This window comes from Scyliorhinus canicula, chromosome 18 (genome assembly GCF_902713615.1).
Source record: "Scyliorhinus canicula chromosome 18, sScyCan1.1, whole genome shotgun sequence".
NCBI lineage: Eukaryota > Metazoa > Chordata > Chondrichthyes > Carcharhiniformes > Scyliorhinidae > Scyliorhinus > Scyliorhinus canicula.
Genome location: NC_052163.1, coordinates 27,940,124 through 27,967,015, shown reverse-complemented (window position 1 = coordinate 27,967,015; position 26,892 = coordinate 27,940,124). Strand labels below are relative to the sequence as shown.

The 26,892-nt window shown below is 46.4% G+C and overlaps 1 protein-coding gene across 7 annotated transcripts in view; it reads right to left on the bottom strand.

The window, feature by feature from the left end:
- The window catches only part of sdk2b (sidekick cell adhesion molecule 2b), a 1,143,109-nt gene that overhangs the window by 432,513 nt on the left and 683,704 nt on the right, over positions 1–26,892 (bottom strand). For all 7 annotated transcript variants that reach the window (XR_005458034.1, XM_038777821.1, XM_038777823.1 and 4 more), the window contains 2 exons: positions 13,247–13,353; positions 1,106–1,253 (listed from right to left, as the gene is read on the bottom strand). Coding sequence is in view for 6 of the 7 variants with exons in the window: in XM_038777821.1 (XP_038633749.1) it covers positions 1,106–1,253; positions 13,247–13,353 (255 nt within the window). In the remaining variant the exon portion in view is untranslated. The remainder of the gene's footprint in view (positions 1–1,105; positions 1,254–13,246; positions 13,354–26,892) is intronic.

The following is a 26,892-nucleotide window of genomic DNA, read 5'->3' as shown; positions in this document are numbered from 1 at the left end:
CTATCCTGAATGGCTTCGAATGCAAAAGGTAATATAAAAAAGAATACCAAACTATTGACTTAATGAAAACTCATTAAAACAGGTTATCGATCGAAAACGCAACAACCGGCAAATAAAGATCCCTAGAAATCAACATAATACAAAATCACAATCGAGAGGCAAAACATAAGTTCAAATTTTCAACTACATCAGAAACAAATGAAGCAGGGTTGTCATGCAAAGCTGTTGGACACTTACGTTTGGAATTCTACCAGTGATCCTTTGGTAATTGGCAGGGGAATTGACCATAATGAAAGGACGAGGCAAAAGCGCATGACTTTATATATAAAGAAATAGTTTTTCAGTTTTTGCACGCAATGTGTTAGGGAGAAGCAATGTGTTAGGGAGAAAGAGATAATACCATACTTCACTTCCATCTCCTCAGAGGAACTGTAAACAACACTTGTTTTATTACCATGCATTTTTATGAACCTCAATTAATCCATATTTCCTACTTCAGGTGCCAGGAACCTAATAATGTTATACAATGGTTTTCTGCTGAATAATCAACACAAATGCTCTGGATTTACCGTAACCTGGTTACAGGCCATTTCCTACTCTTTCTCCCTCCCAGGACTGGAAGAAAGAGCAGCTGTTTTTAAATAATTAAGTTACATTAAAAAAAAAGTGTTTGACCATTAGTACTGATTTTAAAAACCACACAATTGCCAAAAATTATCATTCACATATTTTCACTTTGCCCTGACAATGTGAGGGTGTTGGATTACCATAAACAATTGATGCTGGAGCAAACTGGGTTAATGACTGCACCTCACTGATTATTATTCTGCTCTCTCTCACTGACAGGCTCAGTCACCTGTCCTAATAATGCCACCAGCATTCAGTGTTCAAACAGAAGAAGATATAGAGCTTGACTTTAGCTCTGTGTAATAGAGTGGATTTTGAGTGAGTCTAAATCGGGCCCAATTAGAACAGACATAACCAAAAGATTGAAAACGCACCGAAGATAGTCTCCCTATTTTTGAAGTAATGACATTATTTAATATAATATTAGTGTAGCTTTAAATTCAAAATACAATATAAAGGTCATCTTGTTAAAACTTACATGCGACTACTGGGTGAGATTTTCCGACCATCTCTGAACCATGTGACTTGGGGTCGGGGGAAGGTAGAAATTCTTGGTGCCTTGACAACAGCAGCATTTCCCTGGGATACACTTAGATGTTTTTCACCATTCTCAAAGTTCGCCATATCTAAAAAAAACAGCATTTAAAAACAGTAGGGTTCAGATGATGTGCTTTGTGCTTTATATTCTGTGTAATTCAATGTAAATATCTTTGAGAACTTTGAGAAGCCTTGGCATTTATTGGTTATAACAAAAAACGGTTATAACATCAAGGAGAACAATAGGCTGGACATTTCTATGCATTGCAATATGAACAGAGTGAGAAATTAATGGGCATGTGCAGTGACTTTGAGTCAGAGAGGTTTGACATGCCTGATATCAATGATTGTTCATGTTGAGTTGGTGATCCCAGGCATGAGGAAGTGTAAAGCAGAGGTGAAGAATATTTCAATTGGAAGGGGATATAAATGCTGGAGAATAGCTCTCAAATGCTGCCACATCTCTTAATAGCTGCTTTTAGAAAGCATTGAAGCAGCACACCCACCATTTTTAACATGGTTTATTTTCATTGAAATTTTCACATTTTATATCAGAACGTTTACAAAACACAACAGTACCAATACATATATCAGAAAAATACAAACAACAGTAATAATGAAAATGAAAATCGCTTATTGTCACGAGTAGGCTTCAATGAAGTTACTGTGAAAAGCCCCTAGTCGCCACATTCCGGCGCCTGTCCGGGGAGGCTGGTACGGGAATTGAACCGTGCTGCTGGCCTGCTTGGTCTGCTTTAAAAGCCAGCAATTTAGCCTGGTGAGCTAAACCAGCCCCTGTGAGCTAAACCAGCCCCTGTGAGCTAAACCAGCCCCTGGGGTAATAGGAACCCCAATAACAGAAATGCCACCCAGGACACGCACCCCGCTTGCCCCCCTACTAACAGTTAACAGTGACCAGCTCTTTAAAGTGCAAAATAAGTGGCCACCATCTTGATTAATAAGAGGAATAGGGGTTATGGGGAGAAGGCAGGAGAATGGGGATGAGAAAAATATCAGCCATGCTTGAATGGTGGAGCAGACTCGATGGACCAAGTGGCCTAAATCTGCTCCTATGTTTTATGGTCTTATGGTTTTATGATCGAACCCACTGATCAACCCCCTCACCGTGAACTTGACCTTCTTGAGGTACAAGAATTCCATCAAATCACCCATTCACGCTTCAGCAATGGGTGGCATTGCCTGCTTCCCGCTCAGCAGTATGCATCGCTGGGCCAAAAGCAACGCAAACACCAAAGCATCCGCCCCGCCCTCGTAATCAACTCTGTTTGTCCTGTTTGTATCTGTATCAAGCTCAACCTCGCGCAGGATGGTGTAGCATTCACCCTGCGAAGGGACTCATACCACACCAATCCTCCAAAACGGGTCCGAGGTATCTTTAACATGGTTGATGCAAACATCATGCAAGAAAGACATTCAGAAAATTAGGTGTTTTATATTCATCAAAAATCAAATATGCTATATTGAAATTTGGAGGTGGTACCCAGAGGTTGATCACAATATATTCAGCAGGAACATGGTCACTTAAAGAGTAGAGTGCATTACTTTGGAAATTTAAATGATTAAAATGAGGGATTTTAATGAGGATTAATTAGTTCTTTCTCACCAGATCTCATTGTCATAATAAACCACTGGCTTTAAAAAAAAACTAAGCGCAAAATTCTTGTTCCACTTTTCGTTTATACTGGTCATCCCATGCCATGCACTACCAGCAGCCAAAACAGTAAAAAAGTAAGCGACCAGTGTTCAATACGATGCAAAGGGTGCTCTGACCACACCCGCCATCCCTTCTTCCGTTGTGTATTTTCTCTCTGTGTCGTGGTTCCTGGCCTTCTCTTGCCATCTATTCGCCAGGGTCTGTGAGATCAGGAACTTTGTGATGCGTCGACTTGAACATAGGTCTCCTCATCTCATGTGCATTGGTAATTTGCCACATTGCATCACCGAACCGGACAATAGAATATTTGTTAATTTTGGGTTCATGACTAACACAGTTCATGACTGACTGGCATAGTGGGGTTTCAAATGCCCTTTCAGTTTCAATGTTTGAATTCAAATGCATTGCGGAATGACAAGATGGAAGTAACTTCCGTCGCTGGTTATCTGCGACTTCCATGAGATGATTGTGAACAGTCTTGGTATAGTTTCATGTGGGCATGGGTTCCCAGTATAAAATGGTTATTAATGAGTTACTGAGTTTGTGGGTTCAAGCTCTACACTAGAGACTTTTGTACAAAGATCTACACTGATACTCCAGTGCAATCCTGAGTGTTGTACCGTTGGAAATGCCGTCTTTCAGATGAAAAGCCAAGAGGGGGCTCTGTCTGCCCTCTCAGGTGAACATCAAAGACCTGAGGCCAACATTTTGAAGAGGAGCAGGAGAGTTTTCCTCAGTGACTTGGCCAATATCTATCCCTTAATCAACATCATAAAAACAGATTATCCAGTCATTGCCACATTGCTTTTTGTGAGAGCTTGCCTTGTGCAAATTGGCTATTATCACTTTGGGACGTCCTCTATAAATGCAAGCCTTTCTTTCGTAAATCACTAATAAGATGAGACGAAATAAAGCGAGAGGAGGTTCATGTGGTGCATAAACTCCAGCATCGACCTTAACAGAAATTGTTGCTAAACTTGTAGGAAATAAAAGTCACTGTGCTGCAGCGTCCTTGAGATTGGACCGTCGCTGGGTCACCGAGGGAGGTTTGGTCTCCATTTAGTCTGTTCTGATTCTGATGCAAGAGTGCAAGAAGCCAAATGTAGTTGAAGAAGTGCTCCATTCACAAATATCCTCTCTCTGAGAACGTATATCAAACCAGCACTCAATAATGTTCTTCTTTTAACCGTAAAACTGCTCATTTCTAAACAGACTTAAAATGGAAACATTTAAAAACACATAAATATTAATAATTGTGAACATTTTCCTCAGCTGCATATTCATCTCAATCACTGTGAAGAATATCTTCCCCATGCGATACTGTATGCTGTTTACTAGTACGAGGAAATCAACAGCTGTCATCATTTGTATTACAGAGTGCATCCTCAACGTTCTGTGACATCCAACCAGTCAGATAATACATTAAGCATAATGATGCAGCCTCTCCTTAATTCCAAACATTCCCAGTTTCAAATAGCCATATTTCTTTCTCAACAATCTATTTGTCAATTTCAGGTCACTTTCATGCTGTACATTCAGGATCGACCAGTCACTGATCTCCAAGTAGTCAAGATGTTTCAGAAACAGGATCCGCAGTAAATGGATTACTGCAGTACAGATGGTCAGGATGACATAGTTCCAAAAAGTCACATGGGGGATAAAGAGAGGATACTAAAGATAGTTATTGTCTTACCGTGTTGGAAATTCAGTTTTTTAAATTTTAAATTAGGTCTGAAAATCTGCACATCTATCTGGCCGTGTATCGTTATCTGTAGTGCTTTTACACAACTTGTGTATTAACTAAAGAATTCAGTGGAAAGATTCATCTCCTTCAGTATAGTAATGGGAAACAACATTAGGGTATTGATTTTGATGCCTGTCAGCCATTTTGAACATAAAGTCTATGGTTTGAACTCTACCTAAAGCAATTCTACAGCTCTGTCTGTAGCACCAAGACCTGTTGTGTTGTCACAAGAGAGGCAGCAAATTACATATATTAATGAGTTGACTGAAAGTATGGAGGGAAAATAAGTTCAATAATGTCTGCCAAACTAGATGGCAGGGAATATCATAAAACGAAGAAGGAAGAAAAAATGTTTTACATTAATCTTTCATTCCTCAAGTAAAACATAACAGAGAAAAAAGGAAAAATTAAATTTGATTGACAGAAGCAGTTCTCACACGAGACTGAGATATTTGACATTTGCTGTTTTTGACAGCTATTTGGGCTGTCATTTGGAGTTACCTGGCGACAATATAAGCTTTCTGAAACATTATCACTGCCTGTAATTTTGTGCAAAGGACAATTAACAGGAAATTGCAATTTTGAAGGCAACAGCCTATGTGACTGGAATTTTAAATTGGGCACAACAAAGATCTTCTGAGGAACATGCGCCCACCAATCATGTGAAAACATGGCACTATTTAATGGCCACGCTGCGTCCGAAAAGCAGTTCACCGCAGCACAGTGTAGCCGATAGAAACCATGGCGCAGCATGGCCGTTAGAAGTCGGGAGACCCCCCTCCCGGGATCTACCCGGCTCACAACGCCTCGTGAGATGTAATGCAATCTCGCAAGACATTGCGGTGTAAATCCTGCCCATTTTATCATAGATCATAGTTTTATCATAGAATTTACAGTGCAGAAGGAGGCCATTCGGCCCATTGAGTCTGCACCGGCTCTTGGAAAGAGCACCCTACCCAAGGTCAACACCTCCACCCTATCCCCATAACCCAGTAACCCCACCCAACACTAAGGGCAATTTTGGACACTAAGGGCAATTTAGCATGGCGAATTCACCTAACCTGCACATCTTTGGATTGTGGGAGGAAACCGGAGCTCCCGGAGGAAACCCACGCACAGACAGTGACCCAAGCCGGAATCGAACCTGGGACCCTGGAGCTGTGAAGCAATTATGCTATCCATAATGCTACCGTGCTGCCCCCTTTTTAAATATTTTTTATTTTGGGGGGGATCACATTTTAGCAAATCTGCATATTACAGCAAGACATCTAGTCTCACTTTAATGTGCAGATTCCCAAGTTACCCAAGGCGTGGGATCAATCTCCCTTGCTTCCGAGACCTGGAGCGAGTGCCGTTCAGTACTGGTCCCCAGAAATGGGTACCAGATGAAATGGCAGTCGTGGGGGGGTCTCCCAGGTGATATGAGTTCCCCAGGTGGGCAGGGTGACACCCTGGCACTGCTGACAAGGTGCCCAGGTGGCACTGGCAGGTGCACTGCCAGGTTGGTACTGCCAAGTTCCCAAGCTAACATTTTTTCACAGGTGTGATAGGGCTGGACTGCCCTGTGTGGGTGTTGGGGTGTGCGGGGGTCCTCTCATAGTATGTTGGGGCTTGGGGGCCTCAGAGATCGGGACGGTATTTAAAAATGGCGTCCCGATCTCTCACTACACTCGGGAGTTCCGGTAAGTTCCCCCAGTGTACAAAACAGGGCTATATATGGCCTTGACCCTGTTGAGGCCCCTTATCAAACACGTGTCGCCTTTTGTTTCTCAACACTGCGAGCGCAGGGAAACACGCGGCTAAATACGCTTGCTATGGGACTTTTTTCCCCATTTAATTAAACCGCGGCCCATATTTAATGATCAGAACAATATATTTCCTAAAAACGTACTGGAAGCTTGGCAATATACGTTGAACTATTTTCCTCATATTGTTTTGGTTATAAATTCAGATTACTGCGTCGCTTGGCAAAAAACTGGCCATCGGAAAGGTGAGCTGATTGAACCCACTATTCTCTTGACCATTTTGTCAGAAGATGATTCTCAGAGTATGGTCAAATCACCGCAGAAATAAAATCAATCAAAAAAATCCAAAATATGAATGTTGATAGTAATATTTTGGGCATATATTGGAAATAAATAAATAAATAGGCATTTTAGCTAATGAAGCGGAGTTACAGAAGCTCTCTCAAGTGTGAACGACATATGCAATTTTCATTCTCTCAGCTGACATCAGCAAAATTTCACAGCACGATTCACTGACTATTACCAAGATGCTGTAGGTGTGTGCATGGGAAGGTAAGAGTTGGCAACAGCATTTTTATTTTTAAATTTAGAGTACCCAATTCATTTTTTCCAATTAAGGGGCAATTTAGCGTGGCTAATCCACGCATGTGCAAACTCCACATGGAGAGTGACCCAGAGCCAGGATCGAACCTGTGACCTCAGCGCCGTGAGGCCGCAGTGCTAACCCATTGCGCCAACATGCTGCGCGGCAACAGAATTTTGCTTGTGCAGTGGGATATTATTTTTAAAGAAACAGGTCATTCAAATCAAAGTCTTCAACGTTGAGCCCAATATCAAGTTTTAATTTCAAAAATGGGATGTTCAATATTGGAATATGGAATCGGTGGGGATTATTAATCTGAAAATAGCCTGCAAAGTTGATCATTTACTTTTGCTTTGTTCCAACTCAATAAGAAAGATAAATCTAACAAAAACCTTGTGCCTTTAAAGGATGACGTTTCTACAGTTCTGGAGCTCAATATAAATGTGCACACTTCTGCTATGCCCATATAGATTGTGGTTAATTAAGCTAATTAAAACAATGTACAAAATCTTCTGTGATTTTCACATTATCGTAATTCATTAATGCTGCTGCCTGATTAGATTCTCATTACCTAGCTAATTAAGCAGCAGTGTAACTTCCCCGATTTCCCTTCTCCCCACTCCAACATGCAGGCTGTAAGCATTTGTACTGTCTCTCGGTACAATGCTTGAACATGGAACTCAGGTTATATCATCCAATACAGCTGTTAATTCGAGCTTCTTTTTACTGTTTGCAGTGGGCGATTACACTGATTGGAAAAAAACCCCACTTTGATCTTCATGCAGTAAAATATTACGTGGAATGCAGCATATTTAGTCGTGCAGAGGTAGGAGCAGATGGAAGATCCTCATTACCGAGACAGGAAAAAGACATTTTGCTCTCCACACGGCAAATATGTTGAAATGTATCAGATTTTTCTTCCCTGGTGGAAACTTCAGCAGACTGAAGTATCATTCCTGACAATGTCTCTGATGATTTATGATCTGGAAGTAGCCGTCCTTCCCTTGTACATGATCCATTGTCCATGGAGTCAATTTTCTCGGGATGTGAAGGAAACAGGGTCCAAATACAGGTTTGAGAAAAGAAACAGTGTAAAATGAAATCATGTGGCATGGCCTCTCACATCACGAGTCTCCCACTTTTTTTTGTCTGTTTATTCATTTGCTTTTGTGCCTTTGTTATTTGCCCAAAGTTGTCTTCTTTTTAGGCAGTCCTTCAGGATGGGAATGACATGCTCCCACTCTGGTTTAATGGGTTCTGAGAAGGCTGATGATTCCACATGCAGGTCGGTATGCTTGAAGGGTTGGGAAGGTGGGGTGTTTGGAGGTTTGTGGCCTCCAAACTCCTCAAGTTGGCCTCTCTATGTTACTGATGACATTTTCCCAGATGAACCTTTTCCATGTCGGTCAGTGACAAGCCAGGAACTCCAATGAGTCAGTTGGGGTGTCTGACTTTTTCTGGGATGCTTAGAGGATGTCCCTTGAGCGTTTCTGCTGCATGTCTTCTGTTCTCCTTCGAGTTTCCTGTTGCGACTGAGTGCCAAGTAGAACAGTATCTGATGGTTTAAAACAAAGCTCACTTTTAAAATATCAGTATTTTCATTTTAGAGCAATCTTTTTAGATTGGATTGGATTTGTTTATTGTCATGTGTACCGAGGTACAGTGAAAAGTATTTTTCTGCGAGCAGCTCAACAGATCATTAAGTACATGAAAAGAAAAGGGAATAAAAGAAAATACATAATAGGGCAATACAAGGTCCATAATGTAACTACACAAGCACCGGCATCGGGTGAAGCATACAGAGGGGTGCAGTGTTAATGAGGTCAGTCCATAAGAGGGTCATTTAGGAGTCTGGTAACAGTGGGGAAGAAGCTGTTTTTGAGTCTGTTCGTGCGTGTTCTCAGACGTCTGTATCTCCTGCCCGATGGAAGAAGTTGGAAAAGTGAGTAAGCCGGGTTGGAGGGGTCTTTGATTATGCTGCACGCTTTCCCCAGGCAGCGGGAGGTATAGATGGAGTCAATGGATGGGAGGCAGGCTCGTGTGATGGACTGGGCGGTGTTCACGACTCTCTGAGGTTTCTTGAGGTCCTGGGCCGAAGAATTGCCATACCAGGCTGTGATGCAGCCCGATAGGATGCTTTCTATGGTGCATCTGTAAAAGTTGGTAAGGGTCAATGTGGACATGCCAAATTTCCTTAGTTTCCTGAGGAAGTATAGCCGCTGTTGTGCTTTCTTGGTGGTAGTGTTGATGTGGGTGGACCAGGACAGATTTTTGGAGATGTGCACCCCTAGGAATTTGAAACTGCTAACCATCTCCACCTCAGCCCCGTTGATGCCGACAGGGGTGTGTACAGTACTTTGCTTCCTGAAGTCAATGACCAGCTCTTTAGTTTTGCTGGCATTGAAGGAGAGATTGTTGTCGCTGCACCACTCCACTAGGTTCTCTATCTCCCTCCTGTATTCGGACTTGTCGTTATTCGAGATCCGGCCCGCTCTGGTCGTATCGTCAGCAAACTTGTAGATGGAGTTGAACAAGTAATGCTGCCTCCTCTTTGAAAGGTTCACTGATGTGGATTTCTGAGTATACAGACACATGGTACAATTAAATTCTTAAGATTAAAGCAGAAAGGCAGGATAATGAGAAACTCCGAATGATACTAGGTCTTGGAATACAGCTGATTGGTACAGTGCCTAATTTCAAACATTCGAAGAAAAATTGAAGGAAGTATGGTGACTTACTTTTTACCACAAGCCACCACTAAAATGTTTTGGTCAATGAAGTTACCATTGGCATAGAGGCAATGGAAAAGAAAGCAAAAACTGTAGTTACCAGTTCCCTCAATCAGAGGGAGGCTAAGTTCTGTGAGATGAAGTGATGTATTTCATGTGGATCAATGTTTCAGAAACTAGACAGAATGAGAAACAAAATCTAAAGGATTCAGGAAGGCAAAGAAAAGTGCCTTTTAGAAAAAAAAGGAATAAACTGTTGACTTGGAAAACATTTTTCAACTTGTAACAAATAAATGTTACCGATTTAAAAAATGTTCTCTTGGAGAGCTTCTATTTCAAGTTACTTTATCCCCAACAGTTGTGCGGAGGATATTGTTGTAGACATGAGAGAGAGAGGGAATTCAAACCCTTTTTCCTTTCCTCACTATCTGGAAACACGATTTAACGGGGGAAAAAAGCCCAATTTTGAGCACATTTAGTGGGGTGTTTCTCGACGCCTACGGCACTGAGAACGACCCCGTATTCAAACGGGACTCTTTTCTGGGGGGCCTTGGCGAAGAATGCCCCTGCTGAGGCCACGCATACCTCAATTCCTGCACAAGCTGATCTCGTCAGTGCAGGAAAAGATTGGGGCAGCATTTTAAAAATGAAGCCCCGATCTCGCAACCCCACTTGGAATCCCCAACGCAGCCCCTGGACACCTCCAATGCTCCAACCTACCTCTTACCAGGGGCTGATTTAGTACAGTGGGCTAAACAGCTGGCTTGTAATGCAGAACAAGGCCAGCAGCGCGGGTTCAATTCCAGTACTGGCCTCTCCGAACAAGCGCCGGAATGTGGAGACTAGGGGCTTTGAAGCCTACTTGTGATAATAAGCGATTATTATTAGGGGATCATCGAGCCCCCCCTCACTCCACCTCATAAGGGCAGGGCATTCTCGGGCCTGATCCCTCGCAGCGGTAACCTGGGAACCTTGAAAATGAAAATCGCTTATTGTCACGAGTAGGCTTCAATGAAGTTACTGTGAAACGCCCCTAGTCGCCACATTCCGGCGCCTGTCCGGGGAGGCTGGTACGGGGGTCGAACCGTGCTGCTGGCCTGCTTGGTCTGCTTTAAAAACCAGCGATTTAGCCCAGTGAGCTAAACCAGCCCCATGCCAGCCTGTCACCCTGGCAGTGCCCTTGACAGCGCCATGTGGGCACCATGTGTGGCACTACCAGGGTGTCAGATGGCAGTGCGAGTGTCAGGGTAGTACCTTTCCCAGAGCCCGACCAACCGGGGACCTCCGATGTTCCTGGGAGATCACCCACGATTGTGTGGACCAGTGTTAAATGGTGCCATTGCCAGATCTCCCAGGTGCGGGTGTTTGCTCCCTGGTCTCAGGAGCATCCAGCGCTGACATATTTAAGTGGGCCTAACTGCTCAATTGGATATGTAAATCTGGATTTCGCCCAGTGAGAGTGAGGTGCAGATCACAACGTCTCGCAAGATCTACTTAGATTTAAGGCAGCGCAGTGGCACAATGGTGAGCACTGCTGCCCCACAGTGCCGGGGCCCAGATTCAATTTTGGACTCGGGTGACTTGTGTGGAGTTTTCACTTTCTCCCCGTGTCTGCGTGGGTTTCCTCCAGGTGTTGCGGTTTCCTCCCACAGTCCAAAGATGTGCAGCTTAGGTGGGGATATGGGGTTACAGGGATCGGGTGGGGGAGTGGGCCTAGGTGGTGTGCTCTTTCAGAGGGTCAGTGCAGATTCGATGGGCCAAATGGCCTCCTTCTGCACTGTAGAGATTCTATGAATCTTGAGAGGCATTCAGAGGATCGCAAATCAGAGGCCTCTCGTGAGATTTAACGGCTTCGTTGCTTCACCGACAAAGGGCGCGACAAAGCCATTCGATCGCGCCTTGTGTTTTTGAAAAGAAAGATGCGTGCGTTTCTAAAACCCCCGAGTGTGTGGTCTATTTGAATAACCAGCAAGCTTCTCATGGGTTTAAATGAAGCAGATAAATTATTCGCACATTCACTCCAAAATTCTAACACTACATCAATTACTCAGTCATTCACATACACACATATTTCAGGAAAATGCAGTTACAGAAAATAGTACACTTTTACAAGTTATAAACTAAAGAATAGTTCATAATTCATGCGATTGGCACATCCTGAAAAAGTTGGCATTGCAGGCCCGGCGAAGAAGGAATTTTCACTCCTGAAGGGTAATCCAGGTGAATTTAATAGCCAGGGTTTTATATCAGAATAGTTACAGGATTCCCTCGAAAAGATGGATCTACAACAAGCCACAGAGTTAGTTACTTGTTGACTTATTAATAGGAGGTTGGTTTTCTCTACTGGTGGAATTGGAAAAGTAAAGGGTTGGGGACCTTAATGTTGCAGTATCAAGTTTCTAAAGTTGCAGATGTCACAGCCCTTCCTGTTGACTCTGTGATTGTGATTCGGTGTTCTTCAGACATCATTTAAAGCCTTTGTTGAAAAGGAGAGGCCAAGATGGTGCCTTACCATGTGGTCCTTCACAGGTCCCTCACAGACATGGTGTTGGGCTTAGTTTGAATCCAGAGATTAAGACATGTGACTTTCAGCTGACACCTTTTGCAGCATTTTGATGTCCATTCTCAAAGGAATAATCGCTTCCAGAAGATTCCAAACTAATTACAGTTCATGTTTTACAAATTGTGAATAGGACATGCCTCTACTGTGCGTGATAATATCAACAATGCTTCTGCATCCCAGGGGTATCTTGTTCAATTCAATAGGATTTGGCTATTTGAAGCAGCATAGGAGTCAATCTGGAACTACCCACTCCAGATAATTCAGATTCGATGACATTGACATTTTTGGAGCCAAGAATGAGATTGTTAAATACCGGTGCATGCACTGTTTTCAAGTTGTGCTGACATTTCCTCTCTGCTGCTTAGTCCTGGATTTGTGATTGACAGGAATTTGCAATAAAAAGTGGATGTCATCATAATTTATCTCACAACCGAGCTCAACTGAGCTCCTCAATTACTGCAGAATATTCTAAATGCTTTCCACATCAACTATGTTTCTGACACAGCTTTTATTTGTTAGTTAACCCAATTTTGTTTTTGGGTTACTGCAAAATGGAGAATTTTCAGAACAGAAATTCCCTCAGGACTTTTCCAGACAAAAAAGGGAGCCGTATGTGCAGAAAGTGAAATTCAGGACATGCAAATTCTAAATATAACTTTTTGATGAGTATTAGTAAGCACTAGATTTGTGATAGCGTCAGCTGAGAACGTAGAAGAACTCCCAAAACAGTTGTTAACTTTTCTTTTGTTCGTTCTGGGCTTAATTTGTTTTTATTTAGATCTCTGTTAAAATAAGCAGAATGGCCCTGTGCAAAATTGTTTTGTTGCGCTTTACAAAAGTGTAAAGCATCCAGCTCTCTCAGTCAGTCACTCCTCACACCTAGGCACGTGGTCAGCAGCATACAAGAGGAACGAGGATAAGATGTTTTCACCTCTGCGAATTGGGCTTTCCCTTCGCTGATGTTGCATCATCCACCAAGGACACATTCAGCTGCCACCCCAATGGCACATGTTAGTATCATTCAGCACTCTTGGCCAACTTACATGCCACCTGGACTTCTGTCCTCCTTTGCATCAGCGCTCCAACCCGATTCCTCACTATGCAACGGTAAAAGCCAGCATGGGATCGATCCAATGATGGGATCAGGTATCTAAAAGTGAGAACAAAATTAATAAGGTGGAGATCATGTCGACTTTTGCCTTTTTGCATTGATGCTGTTTTTTTTTAAAAATGGAAATATTTCAATTTGCATGTGCACAGTTGCTGAACCTTTGCCAGTATGCAGCATTCTATTCCTCCTAATGACTTGATCAAACTGTGGCAGGCTGCCCAGTTTCCGAATCTTTCCTTTGTGTCCTCTATCCGACTCACCCAGTTTGCCAGCTGGCAATCTACGCCAACAGCATGTGGAGAATCTCACATTGAATAAATTGATACTATTCACGGCTCCTCATCCTTTAAAAATGAAACCTCATTGTAACAGATCGTGGATTTATTGTGTTGTTTTTAAATAGCTCACAAATGCCTGAGGAGAGGGAGCCAGATGCTCTGGTGGGACATTGTCGAGGTTCTCTTTCAGACGGTCTCAGCTCAAATGTCAATCTGCAGTATAACTGGAACCCAATTCACCTTAATGAACTTATTTTGTTCACTTTCAATCTAAAAGATAGGAGAAACTTCACCTTTTGTGCCAGTACATTCCAACGTTACTGTCTCAGAAAAGCATGATAAATATGCTAGATCGGATGTTAAACTGCAGCCAGGTTAAAGATGGTGGTCTCACTGGCCTGAATTTTCTCCATTTTAAAAAATATTGAGCATTGGGACCATTTCCAATGAGGGGTGATGCACGGGATGAGATGGGAGGGCAAATCAGGAGCTGAGGTTGGAACTGCAGTCACAGTGACCGGAGTGCAAGTGGGAGTGTCATTCCCAGAGGGAGGTGAGGAGGAAGGAGTCTCAATAAATCTCTTTCAGCCCCAGAAAGTTCAAGGCAACAAGTATGAAAGCAGGCTTCCTATTTTTATGGCCAAATTAAGCTCAAGTTGTTGGGTTCTTCCTCTGTGCACTCAACTCCTTTAAACTATGTCACGCAATCAGCTGTGGTCATGATAGGCTCGAGGGTGGGGGGGGGGGGGGGGGGGGGGGGAAGAATGTTCCTGGCATATCCAACTTAGCCACCTTCGCTTTGACAAAGAGTCATCCAGGCTTGAAACATTAGCTCCCTTCTCTCTCCACAGATGCTCAGACCTGCTGAGATGGTCCACTATTTTGAGTATTTGTTTAATCACCTACGCAACTGCCGTCATTTACTTCCAGTGCTGTCGGGCAAGTTGCCATCAGCGACTAATGCCACACCCAGCAAAAATGTGCGTGGAAGTAGGAAAATATCAGCGACCCGGCTCTGTTGTGTTTTGTCCCTTGTACGTTATGAAGAACTCATCAAACACTTCGATCTGTCCAAACCAAGATCCCTTTATTGTGTATTGTGTCAGATGGCAATCTGATGCAGAGCACGTTATCATGGAGTCTTGCTACTCCTCTGGAACTTACACCCCGTGCTGACCAATTACATGTACGTCTTATTACCCTCTATATCTTCTTCTGAAGGTGGCCAAATGTGCCTCTCTTTATATCCAGGTCTCAGGTCACATGACCTTGGTCTGGAGACCATGTGGTGAGTCTGTACCGCCATGGAGGGCTCATACCATCCAACTATGATATGGCCCATGGGCATTTCACCACAGGCTCAATGCTTCTTTTTGCAACTTTTGTACCCTCCTTTGCCTCTGACTCCAGTTCCATGGGTCTGAGAAAAATTCCAGCCGCTGTGTCGGCATTACAATCTATAATCTGTCCAGTATTTGAAATCACTTCTCACAAGAACCAAGCTAGCTTGCTTGATAACCTTTATATTTTTTGTGTGAAAAAAGTTTTCCATTAGGTGTTATGCAACAATAGATGTTTTACTGGTAGTTGGAGGTCGGTGAAAAGACACAGAGCTCTATATTCCCTGATTGCAGTCTAATGCTGCACTCTCAGTTGGCGTTGAAACTGATATCAAAGTGGTAGGTAGTGCTACTGATTCAAAGGCTTAGAAGGTGCACCATCTTTTAACATACATTTTCTCAAAGAGTAGTTCTTGATATGTTGCTTCGAAATTCCTATGACCTTTTCACCACTGCTCTTGAATGATTTACTCAACTGTTCTCTTCTCAAAGTCAGCACAATCCCAAATCACCACATTATCAGTTTATGATCTATCTAAAACCCTTGCTGAGTGACCAAGAACATTGCGCATGCCAGCAGCCAATGTTTTAAACTGACAGTATTTCAATATAATGTATCGTTTTTTTTTTACAGAGATTGGATTTTATCAACGCCCACTAATTAGGTCAGTAAAGAGATGGTACTGAACAATGTTAGAATCAATTTGATTAGTTGGGGACAGAATTGAAGCTGGCCAGAACTGATTACAGGACATTGGTCTGATAACTTGAGGCAGGAGCAATTAGTTCCTGGTTTCTGAGGGTTGCAATTAAAAGTATCTATACTCCATGTTTGTCCACAATTTTTAAAAAAATCATGAAAATAAACTGCAAAAATGCAGATTTTGAGTTTTGTTAATTTCCACAAAGATATTTTCTGAGACAGGCTTAATTTTGATTGTACATGTAGGCTCATTTTGTTAATGACTAGTTTTTTTCCAATTAAGGAGGATGCATTAACTGAACATTATCCAATCCTGACTGTCACTCTACCTGTGCACCTGTCAGAGTTTGGAAATTAAAGAACAAAACTGGAGTTTTATTTCAATAATAATAATCTTTATTGATGACACAAGTAGGCTTACATTTACTGTGAAAATCCCTTAGTCGTCACACTCTGGGGCCTGTTCGGGTACACAGAGGGAGAATTCAGAATGTCCAATTCACCTAACAAGCATGTCTTTCTGGATTTGTGGGAGAAAACCAGAGCACCCAAAGGAAACCCACGCAGACATAGGGAGAATGTGCAGACTCCGCACAGACAGTAAAAACAATGACTGATGTATTAAATGAAAAAATGAAATGAAATGAAAATGAAAATCGTTTATTGTCACGAGTAGGCTTCAATGAAATTGCTGTGAAAAGCCCCTAGTTGCCACATTCCGGCGCCTGTCCAGGGAGGCTGGTACGGGAATCGAACTGTGCTGCTGGCCTGATTTAAAAGCCAGCGATTTAGCCGAGTGAGCTAAACCAGCCCTTCCACTGATATTCACATTTATAGCTTCTATTACAGCATTATTTGTGACGTGCAATTTTGACAACTGGTCGGTATGTGAGATGTTAGTATTAATCAAGACAATATAATGGACAGTAAACTCCAGACTGGAGATAGCCAGTCATGTTCATTAGAGAGTACAAAATGTAACCCCCTGCAAGTCAGATTTTTGTGCACTGGAATTTTTTCCCCCCAAATGATTGCAGGATATAATGAATTTTAGTTCAAACACAGGAATTCACAGCATCAAAAGAACAATATGTGCTTGATATTGTTGTTCTGATAATGGTCCAGAATTTGTTGGGATCAGGCTGCTCGTGGCATTTCTTTGAAGTAGATTTTCCCCCCTTAACATTCAGTTCAATTTTGTACTGCAGCTTGCTGAGATGACCTGATCTGACTCTAATTTACTGTATTTCATTTTCCGTTATTTCCCCGTTTCTTTCTCAATCCTTCCGTCTAATAATTAAGGAGGTAAACTGTTGGTTTCATCCTTCAGCAAGGTCCCAGATGCCCGGTTGTCCTCACTGGGCCAGTATCAGCGTGCATTTCCAGCAACTTGCAGCACACTAGGGTTTTCACGCTGAATTGTGAGGGACCAAAAAGTTTAACTGTTAACACCAACTTGCATTTTTATGGTGCCTTTAACATGGTACAATTTTGCGAGGCACTTGACCGGTGTATTATCAAACGATGTTTGACACTGAGCCACAGGAGACGGTTGAATGGATGTCCAAATGCCTGGTCAAAATGATAAAATGAAGAGTGCAGAATGGAGGAAAGTGGGGTAGAGAGGGAGAGAGGTTTAGGGAGAGAAGGCCAGAGCTTAAGGCCTAGATAACTTAAGCACACCTGCCTATGATGAAGTAATTAAAATCAAAGGTATACAAAATGCCACAACTCGAGGGATATTGGGATCTTGGCTGGTTGTTGGGCTGGAGGAGATTACAAAGATAGGGAGGGGTGAGGTCATGGAGCGATTTTAACAAGGACGAGAATTTTAAAATGGAGGCTATGCCATACCTGCAGCCAATCTAGGTCAGCAAGCACTGGGGTTGTAATAACTGCCGAGGCCAGGCTTCATACAAACTCTAGTTTATTTTGACAATGAAAATAGCCACAGCTGTGGCATACAATGCTTGCGTCCCAGCCCAGAGATCATTGGGAATGCCAGTCCAAGTCTGGACTGCAGATTTTAAACTCCCGCTGAATAGTTCCTATTGGGTGAATCTCTGCCCACAAACCCATATTCTATAAACCCCATGGGAAGATCTATTGACGATACCCTGTGGTCTTCATCGTCGTCACAACATCCCTCCCCGCTCAAGTCAGTTTCACCCCTGATGCTTCCATGGCGAGGAGATCTCTTCCGTCTCTTCACATTCGGCTCCGGGTCTGTGGCCGGCGGAGCTGGATTAGGAGGTGTGAATCGGATCGGCGTCCTTCACTTCCGCAGGGAGCGACGTTGGTTCTTCTTCGGTATTGGCTATCGGGGAACTCCCAATTCCTCAGCCTCTATATCTGAACCCGAGTCCTCGCAATCGGGAGAGACGGGCGTTGGGTCCTCTACGGGCAGTAGCCCTATGCCAGTGATGGCCACCAATGGGGTCACAGGAGAGGCTTCAATGGGGACAGGCTCCCTACTTCTGAGGTGGTCCAGGTGCTTCCTCAGAACATTGTCTTGGATCTTAACTTTATAGGATACAGACCTCGTTTTTCCTAATATCACCCCTGGGGCCTTACTGCAGCCATCTTCCAAAATTCTGCATGTAGACTGCTTCACCAGTTTTAATCACTCTCTCAGATGTTACGGCATGTGATTTATTTTTTGATTTTCCTGTTGGGACTCCATCCTTCCAGCCAAATTTGGAAATAACAAGCTTAACCTGGTGCAAATAGTTCCACCGGGGCGACTCCTGTTGTGGTATGGGGAGCGGTTCTGCAATCAAATACGAATCATGCCAACCTAGCTTCAAAAGATGAGGCCAGCTGTTTCTTCATACCATTTTTGAAGATCTTGCACTGCTCTCTCTGCTATACTGTTGGACGATGGATGATATGGCACTGTCCTAATGTGACTGTGGGCGAACTTGCCATAATAATTGTCTTGTCTCTGGAAAGATTTCAATTGTGTGGCATTTTGTGGGATAAGAACTGCCCTAATGGCTTTTAGTTTGTCTTCCACGAGGTGTTGGCCTTTTTTGTCTACCCAGTAGCCTAGATAGGTTACTTCACTTGCCTGGAAAACATATTTTTCTCTTTTATGATGCACCCCTGCTTTTGCAAATCACTGCAAGACCTCATTTAGGTTTGCCAGGTGCTCCTGCTCTGCAGTCCCTGTGATCAGAATGTTATCCAGGTGCACCACCCTCTTGGGTAACCCCGAGAGTAGATTCTCCATGACGCGCTGAAATATGATGAATGCCGACAAGACTCCAAACGGTAGGTGAGTATACTCGTACAGGCTCTAATGGGTGTTAATTGTGATGCACTTGTGGAAGGTTTCATCCAGTTCGAGATGGAGGTAAGCTCATTTCTAATTTTGTGAAAGTCTGGCCACCTGCTAGTTTGGGGTACAAATCTGTCATGGGGTACCTGTCCAATTTTGAGACCCAGTTGACTGTGAGGTTATAATCCCTACAGAGGTGGACTGATTTACCGGGTTTGAGGAAGGGTGTGGCCCACTTCGCAAATTGAGTAGGTTTTCTTATCCCTAAACCCTCTAGATGCCTAAGCTCAGTCTCTACTTTCTCTAGCAGTGCGTATGGAACTGGTCATGCCCTGAAGTATTTTGGCATGGCATTGCTGTCAACATAGATTCTGGCTCTGACTCCTTTTATTTTTCCGAGCCCCGCTTGGAAACCTTCAGGGTATTAACTGATAATTTTGTAAAGACCTTCAATGCCCAATCTGAAAATTTCCAGCCAATCCAATATGATCCGTTGGAGCCAATCTCTGGAACTTGGTCCCTGTGCCATGCACAATAATGCATGGTACTCGGGCTGACTGTTGTCTGTAGGTCACTGGGGCCATTATGGTTCCCATTATCCATAAAGGTTCCCCCGTGTAGGTGGCAAACCTACCTCTGGTGTCCTCCAAACTCAAAGATAGGATGCCGTCAGGAGGTGATTAAACGTTTGCTCTCCAATGATGGAGACAGCAGCCCCTGTGTCCACCTTCAACGAATGACCATTCACGAGTAGCCTTATCATTATTAGGGAAATTTTAGTTGCAATGAATCAATTTAATTGCACTATCTTGTCATCTGGAAGTTGGCCATACCTGCATGGTACGAACCTGTGCTGGCTTTGGCTTCTTGCCTGGGTAATATGCATTTTGCCGAGTCCAGCAACATTGCCTTGGTTGTGCCCTTCTGCAGTGCTTTCAGTAGTCCATTAGCTGGCACTTATTCCACTGCCATGGTATCTCTGGCATGCCTGGAGTTGTCATGTGGTTTTCTCGACTGTCAGAGAGACCCTGTGGAGTTTTGGTTCGCCAATGGACGACTCCATAGATGCCTTAATCTATGGTATGGGCTTTCTTGTGCGAGGCCCCTTACTCCAATCTGAGGACTCTGCTGTCCGGTGCTCCTTGTAGCTCTCGAGTTCTTTTCTCTGCGTTCCCCAGGGACAGAACTATCCCAATGGCCCTTTTCAGGACAGGCTCCACCACTAACTTCTTTTGAGTGGTAACGTTATTTATTCCACACGCCAATCTATTGCGTAGTATCTCGGTCAGGGATAGGCCAAATTAGCAGCATTCTGCCAATTTTCATAACCTACTGAGGAATTCAGTGGTGAATTCCCCCGGGGTCCTCCCAGTCGTATTAAAACTGTATCTTTGGCGGATGATTGATGGCTTTGGCTCATAGTGATTTCATACAAGCTCGTCAAACGCTTTAGAGTTAGCCTGACTTCGGTCATTTGTAAGATTTTAGAGTCTGTTATTAAATATGAGATCGTGAAGCACTTGGAAGTGCATAGTAAAATAGGACTGAGTCAGCACGGCTTTGTCAAAGGGAGGTCATGTCTGACAAATCTGTTAGAGTTCTTTGAGGAGGTAACAAGCAAGTTAGACAAAGGAGAATCAGTGGACATGATTAATTTAGATTTCCTGAAGGCCTTTGACAGGGTGACGCATAGGAGACTGTTGAATAAGTTCAAAGCCCATGGTATTGCGGATAAGATGCTGGCATGGATAGAGGATTGGCTGACCTGCAGAAGGCAAAGAGTGGGGATAAAGGGGTCTTTTTCAGGATGGCAGCCGGTGACTAGTGGTGTGCCTCAGGGATCTATGCTGGGACCACAATTTTTTACAATATGCATTAATGATCTGGAAGAAGGTACTGAAGGCACTGTTGCTAAGTTTGCAGGTGATAAAAGATCTGTAGAGGGACAGGTAGTATTGGGGAACCAAGGGGGCTGCAGAAGGACTTGGACAAGCTGGGAGAGTGGGCAATGAAGTGACAAATGAAATACAATGTGGAAAAGTGTGAGGTTATGCACTTTGGAAGGAGGAATCTAGGTTCAGGTTAACAGTAAAAAGTATTTTGCGTTGCTCACCAGAGAGCTATTTGTTTCATTCTGAAGGCTGTTCTGGAATCTGTTTTACTCCTCATCGCCAATGTAATAACTCCGCCAAGCCAGGCTTCATACAAACTCTAGTTTATTTGGACAATAGCCGTGGTGTACAGTGCTTGCGTTCCAGCCCGGGGGCCGTGGAGAATGCCGATCAGGGTCTGGGCTGCAAGTTTTAAACTCCCGCCAAATAGTTCCAATTGAGCGAGCCTCCGCCAGCTCAAAAAGGAAACTCATATTCCATAAACCCCCAAGTGGAGATCTATCAACGATCCCCTGTGGCGTTCAATGTCATCATAACAGGGGGATAGGGGATTGGAACTTGGTAAAAATTAGGATATGGGCAGCAGAGCTTTGAATGACCTAAAGTTTAGGAAAGGTGGACGTTTGATGGTCAGCTAGGTGTGCATTGAAAAGACTTCCGGTGGCGGCGATGCGGAGCTAAGCCGCACGTTCGGCAGCTCCCGCTTTTTTTGGACTTTCGGGCTCTTTTAAGAGCCCGCAACGGCGCTGCTTTGACTTTTCCCCGGGTGAAACACAGCCAGTGTGCCCAGCGGCTGGTGGATGGACTGGACTCGCAGTGGAGCGGTCCAAAAGTTGGCTTTACAGCAGAGGAAGGCGAGAGGCAGAAAAAGCAAGATGGCGGCGGGCGGGGAAGCAGCAGCAGCGTGGCAGCAGTGGGCGCGGGAGCAGCAGGAGCTGCTTCAGCACTCCTTCAAGGAGCTCACAGCTGAGATCTTGGAGCCATTTAAGGCCTCGCTGAAAAAGCTGGTGGCGATTCAGACGGCTCAGGCCGTGGAGATTCGGGAGCTGCAGCAAAAGGCTTCAGACAACGAGGATGAGCTTTTGGGCCTGGCAGTGAAAGTGGAGTCGCACGAGGTGCTGCACAAGAAATGGCTGGCGAGGATGGAGGAGATGGAGAACCGCTCCCGTCGGAAGAATCTGCAGATTTTGGGCCTCTCGGAGGGACTGGAAGGCTCGGATTTGGGGGCCTATGTGGTCCTAATGTTGAACTCGCTGATGGGTGCGGGGTCGTTTCGTGGTCCCCTGGAGCTGGAGGGCGCCCATCGAGTGCTGCAGCGGAAGCCGAGGCCGAACGAGCCGCCCAGGGCGGTACTGGTCAGTTTTCACCGCTTGGTCGACCGGGATTGCGTGTTGAGATTGGCGAAGAAGGAGAGGAGCAGCAGGTGGGAGAACACGGACGTTAGGATTTATCAGGACTGGAGCGCGGAGGTGGCGAAGAGAAAGACTGGCTTCAATCGAGCGAAGGGAGTGCTTCATAGGAAGGGGGTGAAGTTTGGCCTTCTGCAGCCGGCTCGCCTCTGGGTCACTTACAAGGACCGCCAGCTCTATTTTGACTCTCCGGAGGAGGCCTGAGCTTTTGTCCAGGCAGAGAACTTGGACTTGAACTGAGGACTGGGGGAAAATGTACTTTGTTTGGAGGCTTTGCCCTCCTGGGTATCCTGTTGTTTATATTGGCTGTGTTTGCTGATTGATGTTGCCTGTTCATTTTCACTATTTTGGTTTTTTCGGGGTTGTTTTCTGGGCTGTTGTTTATTGACTGTGGTGTTATTTTTTGTTTTGTCCACTGGTGGGTTAGGGAGTAGTTTGGGAATGTGGTGGTATGATTTGCATAGCTGTCTGCCATTGGTGCAGAACACTGGCTTACCATTGGCCGTGGTCGGTCATGTGCCTCTCGACTGATTGGTTGAGACCAGTCATGTGACGACTCTCCGATTGGTCGAGAGCGAGGTATAAATACCCAGAACGCCCGGCGGTCGTCCATTTACTGTAGTCGACCGCAGGGCTAACTTCTAGCTTATTAAAGCCTAACTTTTGTGCAGCAACTCGTCTCGCGTTCGATTGATGGTTCATCAGGGGTCCCGATGGGTCATGTGTCCGTCTTTTTCCCGCGTGTTGGGTTGAGGGGCGGAGTTCAGGTTGGAAGCGCGGGCTTTCTTCCCGTGCCGGAGGAATTGGGGGCGGGCCCGGCGCTGGTAGGGAGGGATTGGTGGCTGTGTTGCGTCGGGGGGGGGGTCATGGTTATGATGGAAGTAGCCGGGGCCAGCAGAAGTCAGCTGACTCACGGAAGCACAGTGTTCGGGATAACGCAGCTAGGGGGGGCCCTATCTTGGGGGGGGGGGTTTGGGGGGGAGGAATAGGGGGGGGTATCGGGTTGTTGCTGCAGGGACTGTGAGGGAATGGATGGTGAAGGTGTGGGGTTGGGAGGGGGGTCTGCCACCGTGGGGAGCGGGCTTGGGGGGTTCCCTGGGCGCGTGGCGGGTTGAGGAAGAGCTATGGCTGATCGGCGTAGGGGGAGGGGGATGGCCCCCCGGGTTCAGCTGGTCACATGGAACGTGAGGGGGCTGAATGGTCCGGTGAAGCGATCCCGGGTCTTGGCTCACTTGAGGGGGTTGGGAGCGGATGTGGCTATGCTCCAGGAGACGCACCTCAGGGTTACGGATCAGATGAGGCTAAGAAAAAGTTGGGTGGGACAGGTGTTTCACTCGGGGCTTGATGCGAAGAACCGTGGGATGACAATTTTGGTCGGTAAGAGCCTGTCGTTCGTTGTGTCTAAAGTGGTGGTGGATAGTGCAGGTCGATATGTGATGGTGAGTGAGAGACTTCGGGGGAGCGGGTGGTCTTGGTTAATGTTTATGCTCCCAACTGGGACGATGCGGGCTTCATGCGGCGTATGCTGGGCCTGATCCCGGACCTGGATATAGGGGGATTGATTCTGGGTGGGGACTTGAACACGGTGCTGAATGCGGCTCTGGATCGCTCGAAGTCTAGGACGGGCAGGAGGCCGGCAGCGGCCTCTGTGCTGAGGGGGTTCATGGATCAGATTGGGGGGGGGGGGGGGGGGGGGAGGGGGGGGGGGGGGGAGGGGTGGACCCTTGGAGGTTTTTGGAGCCGGGGGGGGTACGGAGTTCTCCTTTTTCTCCCATGTTCATAAGGCGTACTCCTGGATTGATTTTTTTGTGCTTAGCAGGGCGCTAATCCCGAGAGTAGTGGGGGCGGAGTATTCGGCGATAGCATTTCTGATCGTGCCCCACATTTAGTGGATCTAGAGCTGGGGGAGGGGAAGGATCAGCGCCCGCTGTGGAGGCTGGATGGGGGGCTTTTGGCAGAGGAGGAAGTGTGCGGGCGGATCCGTAGGGGCATAGAGGGGTATCTAGAAACCAATGATAACGGGGAGGTGCGAGTTGGGGTGGTTTGGGAAGCACTAAAGGCAGTAGTCAGAGGGGAGCTGATATCTATTCGGGCGCACAGGGAGAGGGGGAAAGGGTCGAGAGGGAGAGGCTGGTGGAGGAAATGGTAAGGGTGGATAGGAGATATGCAGACACCCCGGAGGAGGGGCTTCTGAGGAAGCGGCGCAATCTCCAAGCGGAATTTGACATTTTAACCACCCGGAAGGTGGAGGCGGAGTGGAGGAGGGCACAGGGGGCGGTATATGAGTACGGGGAGAAGGCAAGTTGGATGTTGGTTCACCAGCTCCGGAAGCGGGAGGCAGCTAGAGAAATTGGGGGAGCCACGGATGCAGGAGGGAACTTGGTGCGGGGTGGAAAGGACATCAATGGGGTGTTCAGATACTTTTACGAGGGGCGGTGGAATTTTCAGATTTGCTGGGCCCGCTGCTGGTGAGGACCCTGAATGAGGTCAGGGAGGGGGGGCTCTGCCCCCAACGATGTCCAGGGCAATTATCTCTCTGCTCCTGAAGCAGGAAAAGGACCCCCTTCAGTGTGGGTCTTACAGGCCGATCTCACTCCTTAACGTAGATGTCAAGTTGTTGGCAAAGGTGCTGTCCAGGAGGGTGGAGGATGTGGTCCCGACGGTGATTCATGAGGATCAAACGGGGTTGGTAAAGGGGAGACAACTGAATGCCAACGTGCGGAGGCTCCTTAATGTCATGATGATGGCGCCGGCGGCTGGGGAGTCAGAAATAGTGGCGTCCATGGATGCGGAGAAAGCTTTTGATAGGGTGGAGTGGAGTTACCTGTGGGAGGTGTTGCGGAGGTTTGGGTTTGGTGAGGGGTTCATCAGCTGGGTGAGGTTGCAGTATAGCTCCCCGGTGGCGAGTGTGGCGACGAATGGGAGGAGGTCGGTGGACTTTCGGCTTTCCAGGGGGACGAGGCGGGGGTGTCCCTTGTCTCCCCTGCTCTTCGCGTTAGCGATTGAGCCCCTGACCATGGTGCTGAGGGACTCGCAGAGTTGGAGGGGAATTGTGCAGGGGGTGGGGGGGGGGGGGGGGGGGGGGGCGCGGGAGGAGCACCGGTTGTCGCTGTATGCAGATGATCTGCTGCTGTATGTCGCAGACCCGGCTGAGGGGATGCCAGAGGTGCTGAAGATACTTGAGGAGTTTGGGGACTTTTCGGTCTATAAGCTCAATGTGGGGAAAAGTGAGCTGTTTGTCCTGCGTCAGGGGGATCAGGAGAGGGAGATAGGTGAATTCTCGTTGAAGAGGGCTGAGCGGAGCTTTAGGTATCTTGGGGTCCAGGTGGCTAGGACCTGGGGGGCCATGCATAGGCTTAACTTTTCGAGGCTGGTGGGGCAGATGGAGGAGGAGTTTAGGAGGTGGGACGCGCTACCGCTTTCGTTGGCGGGCAGGGTCCAGTCGATTAAGATGACGGTGCTCCCGAGGTTTTTGTTTCTTTTCCAGTGCCTCCCCATATTGATCCAAAGGCTTTTTTCAGAGGGGTGAATAAGTCGATTCTGGGGTTTGTGTGGGCGCGGAAGGCCCCGAGAGTAAGGAGGGTATTTTTGGAGCGAAGAAGGGAGGTAGGGGGCCTGGCGCTGCCCAACCTGTGTGGATATTAATGGGCGGCGAATGTGGCGATTATTCGCAGGTGGGTGACGGAAGGGGAGGGTGACGCATGGAAGAGATTGGAGGTGGCGTCTTGTAGGTACAAGTCTGGAGGCTTTGGTGACGGCCCCACTTCCACTCCCCCCGGCAAAGTACTCCACGAGTCCGGTGGTGGTTGCGTCTCTTAAAATGCGGGGACAGTGGAGGCGGCATAGGGGGGAAGTGAAGGCCTCAGTTTGGGCCCCGATACGGGGCAATCACCGTTTTGCGCCGGGGAGAACGGGTGGGGGATTTGGGAGTTGGCACAGGGCAGGCATCAGACAGTTTGGGGACCTCTTCCTGGATGGGAAGTTCGCGACTCTGGAGGAGGTGGTGGGAAAGTGGAACCTCCCCCCTGGGAACGCTTTTAGGTATATGCAGGTCAGGGCATTTGTTAAGCGGCAGGTGGCGGAGTTTCCGTGGCTGCCGCCAAGGGGGGTGCAGGACAGGGTGCTTTCGGGGACATGGGTCGGTGAAGGAAAGATCTTGGGTATTTACCAGCTGATGCAGGAGGAGGAGGAGGCCTCAGTCGAAGAGCTCAAAGCGAAGTGGGAGGAAGAGCTAGGGGAAGAGATTGAAGATGGAACGTGGTCGGACGCGCTGGAGAGGGTGAATTCCTCCTCCTCTTGCGCACGGCTCAGCCTAATTCAGCTGAAGGTGCTGCTCAGGGCTCACATGACAGGGGCAAGGATGAGCCGGTTCTTCGGAGGGGAAGACAGGTGCGGGAGGTGTTCGGGAGGCCCGGTGAACCACACCCATATGTTCTGGGCTTGTCCGGCCTTGGAGAGATTTTGGAAGGGGGTGGCGGGGACTTTGTCGGAAGTGGTCGGGTCTGGGGTCAAGCCGGGCTGGGTGCTCGCGATCTTTGGGGTAGCTTCGGAGCCGGGAGTGCAGGAGGCGAGAGAGGCCGGCATTTAGGCCTTTGCGTCTCTAGTAGCCCGGCGCAGGATTCTGTTACAGTGGAGGGATACGCGGCCCCCGAGTTCGGAGGCCTGGATCAACGACA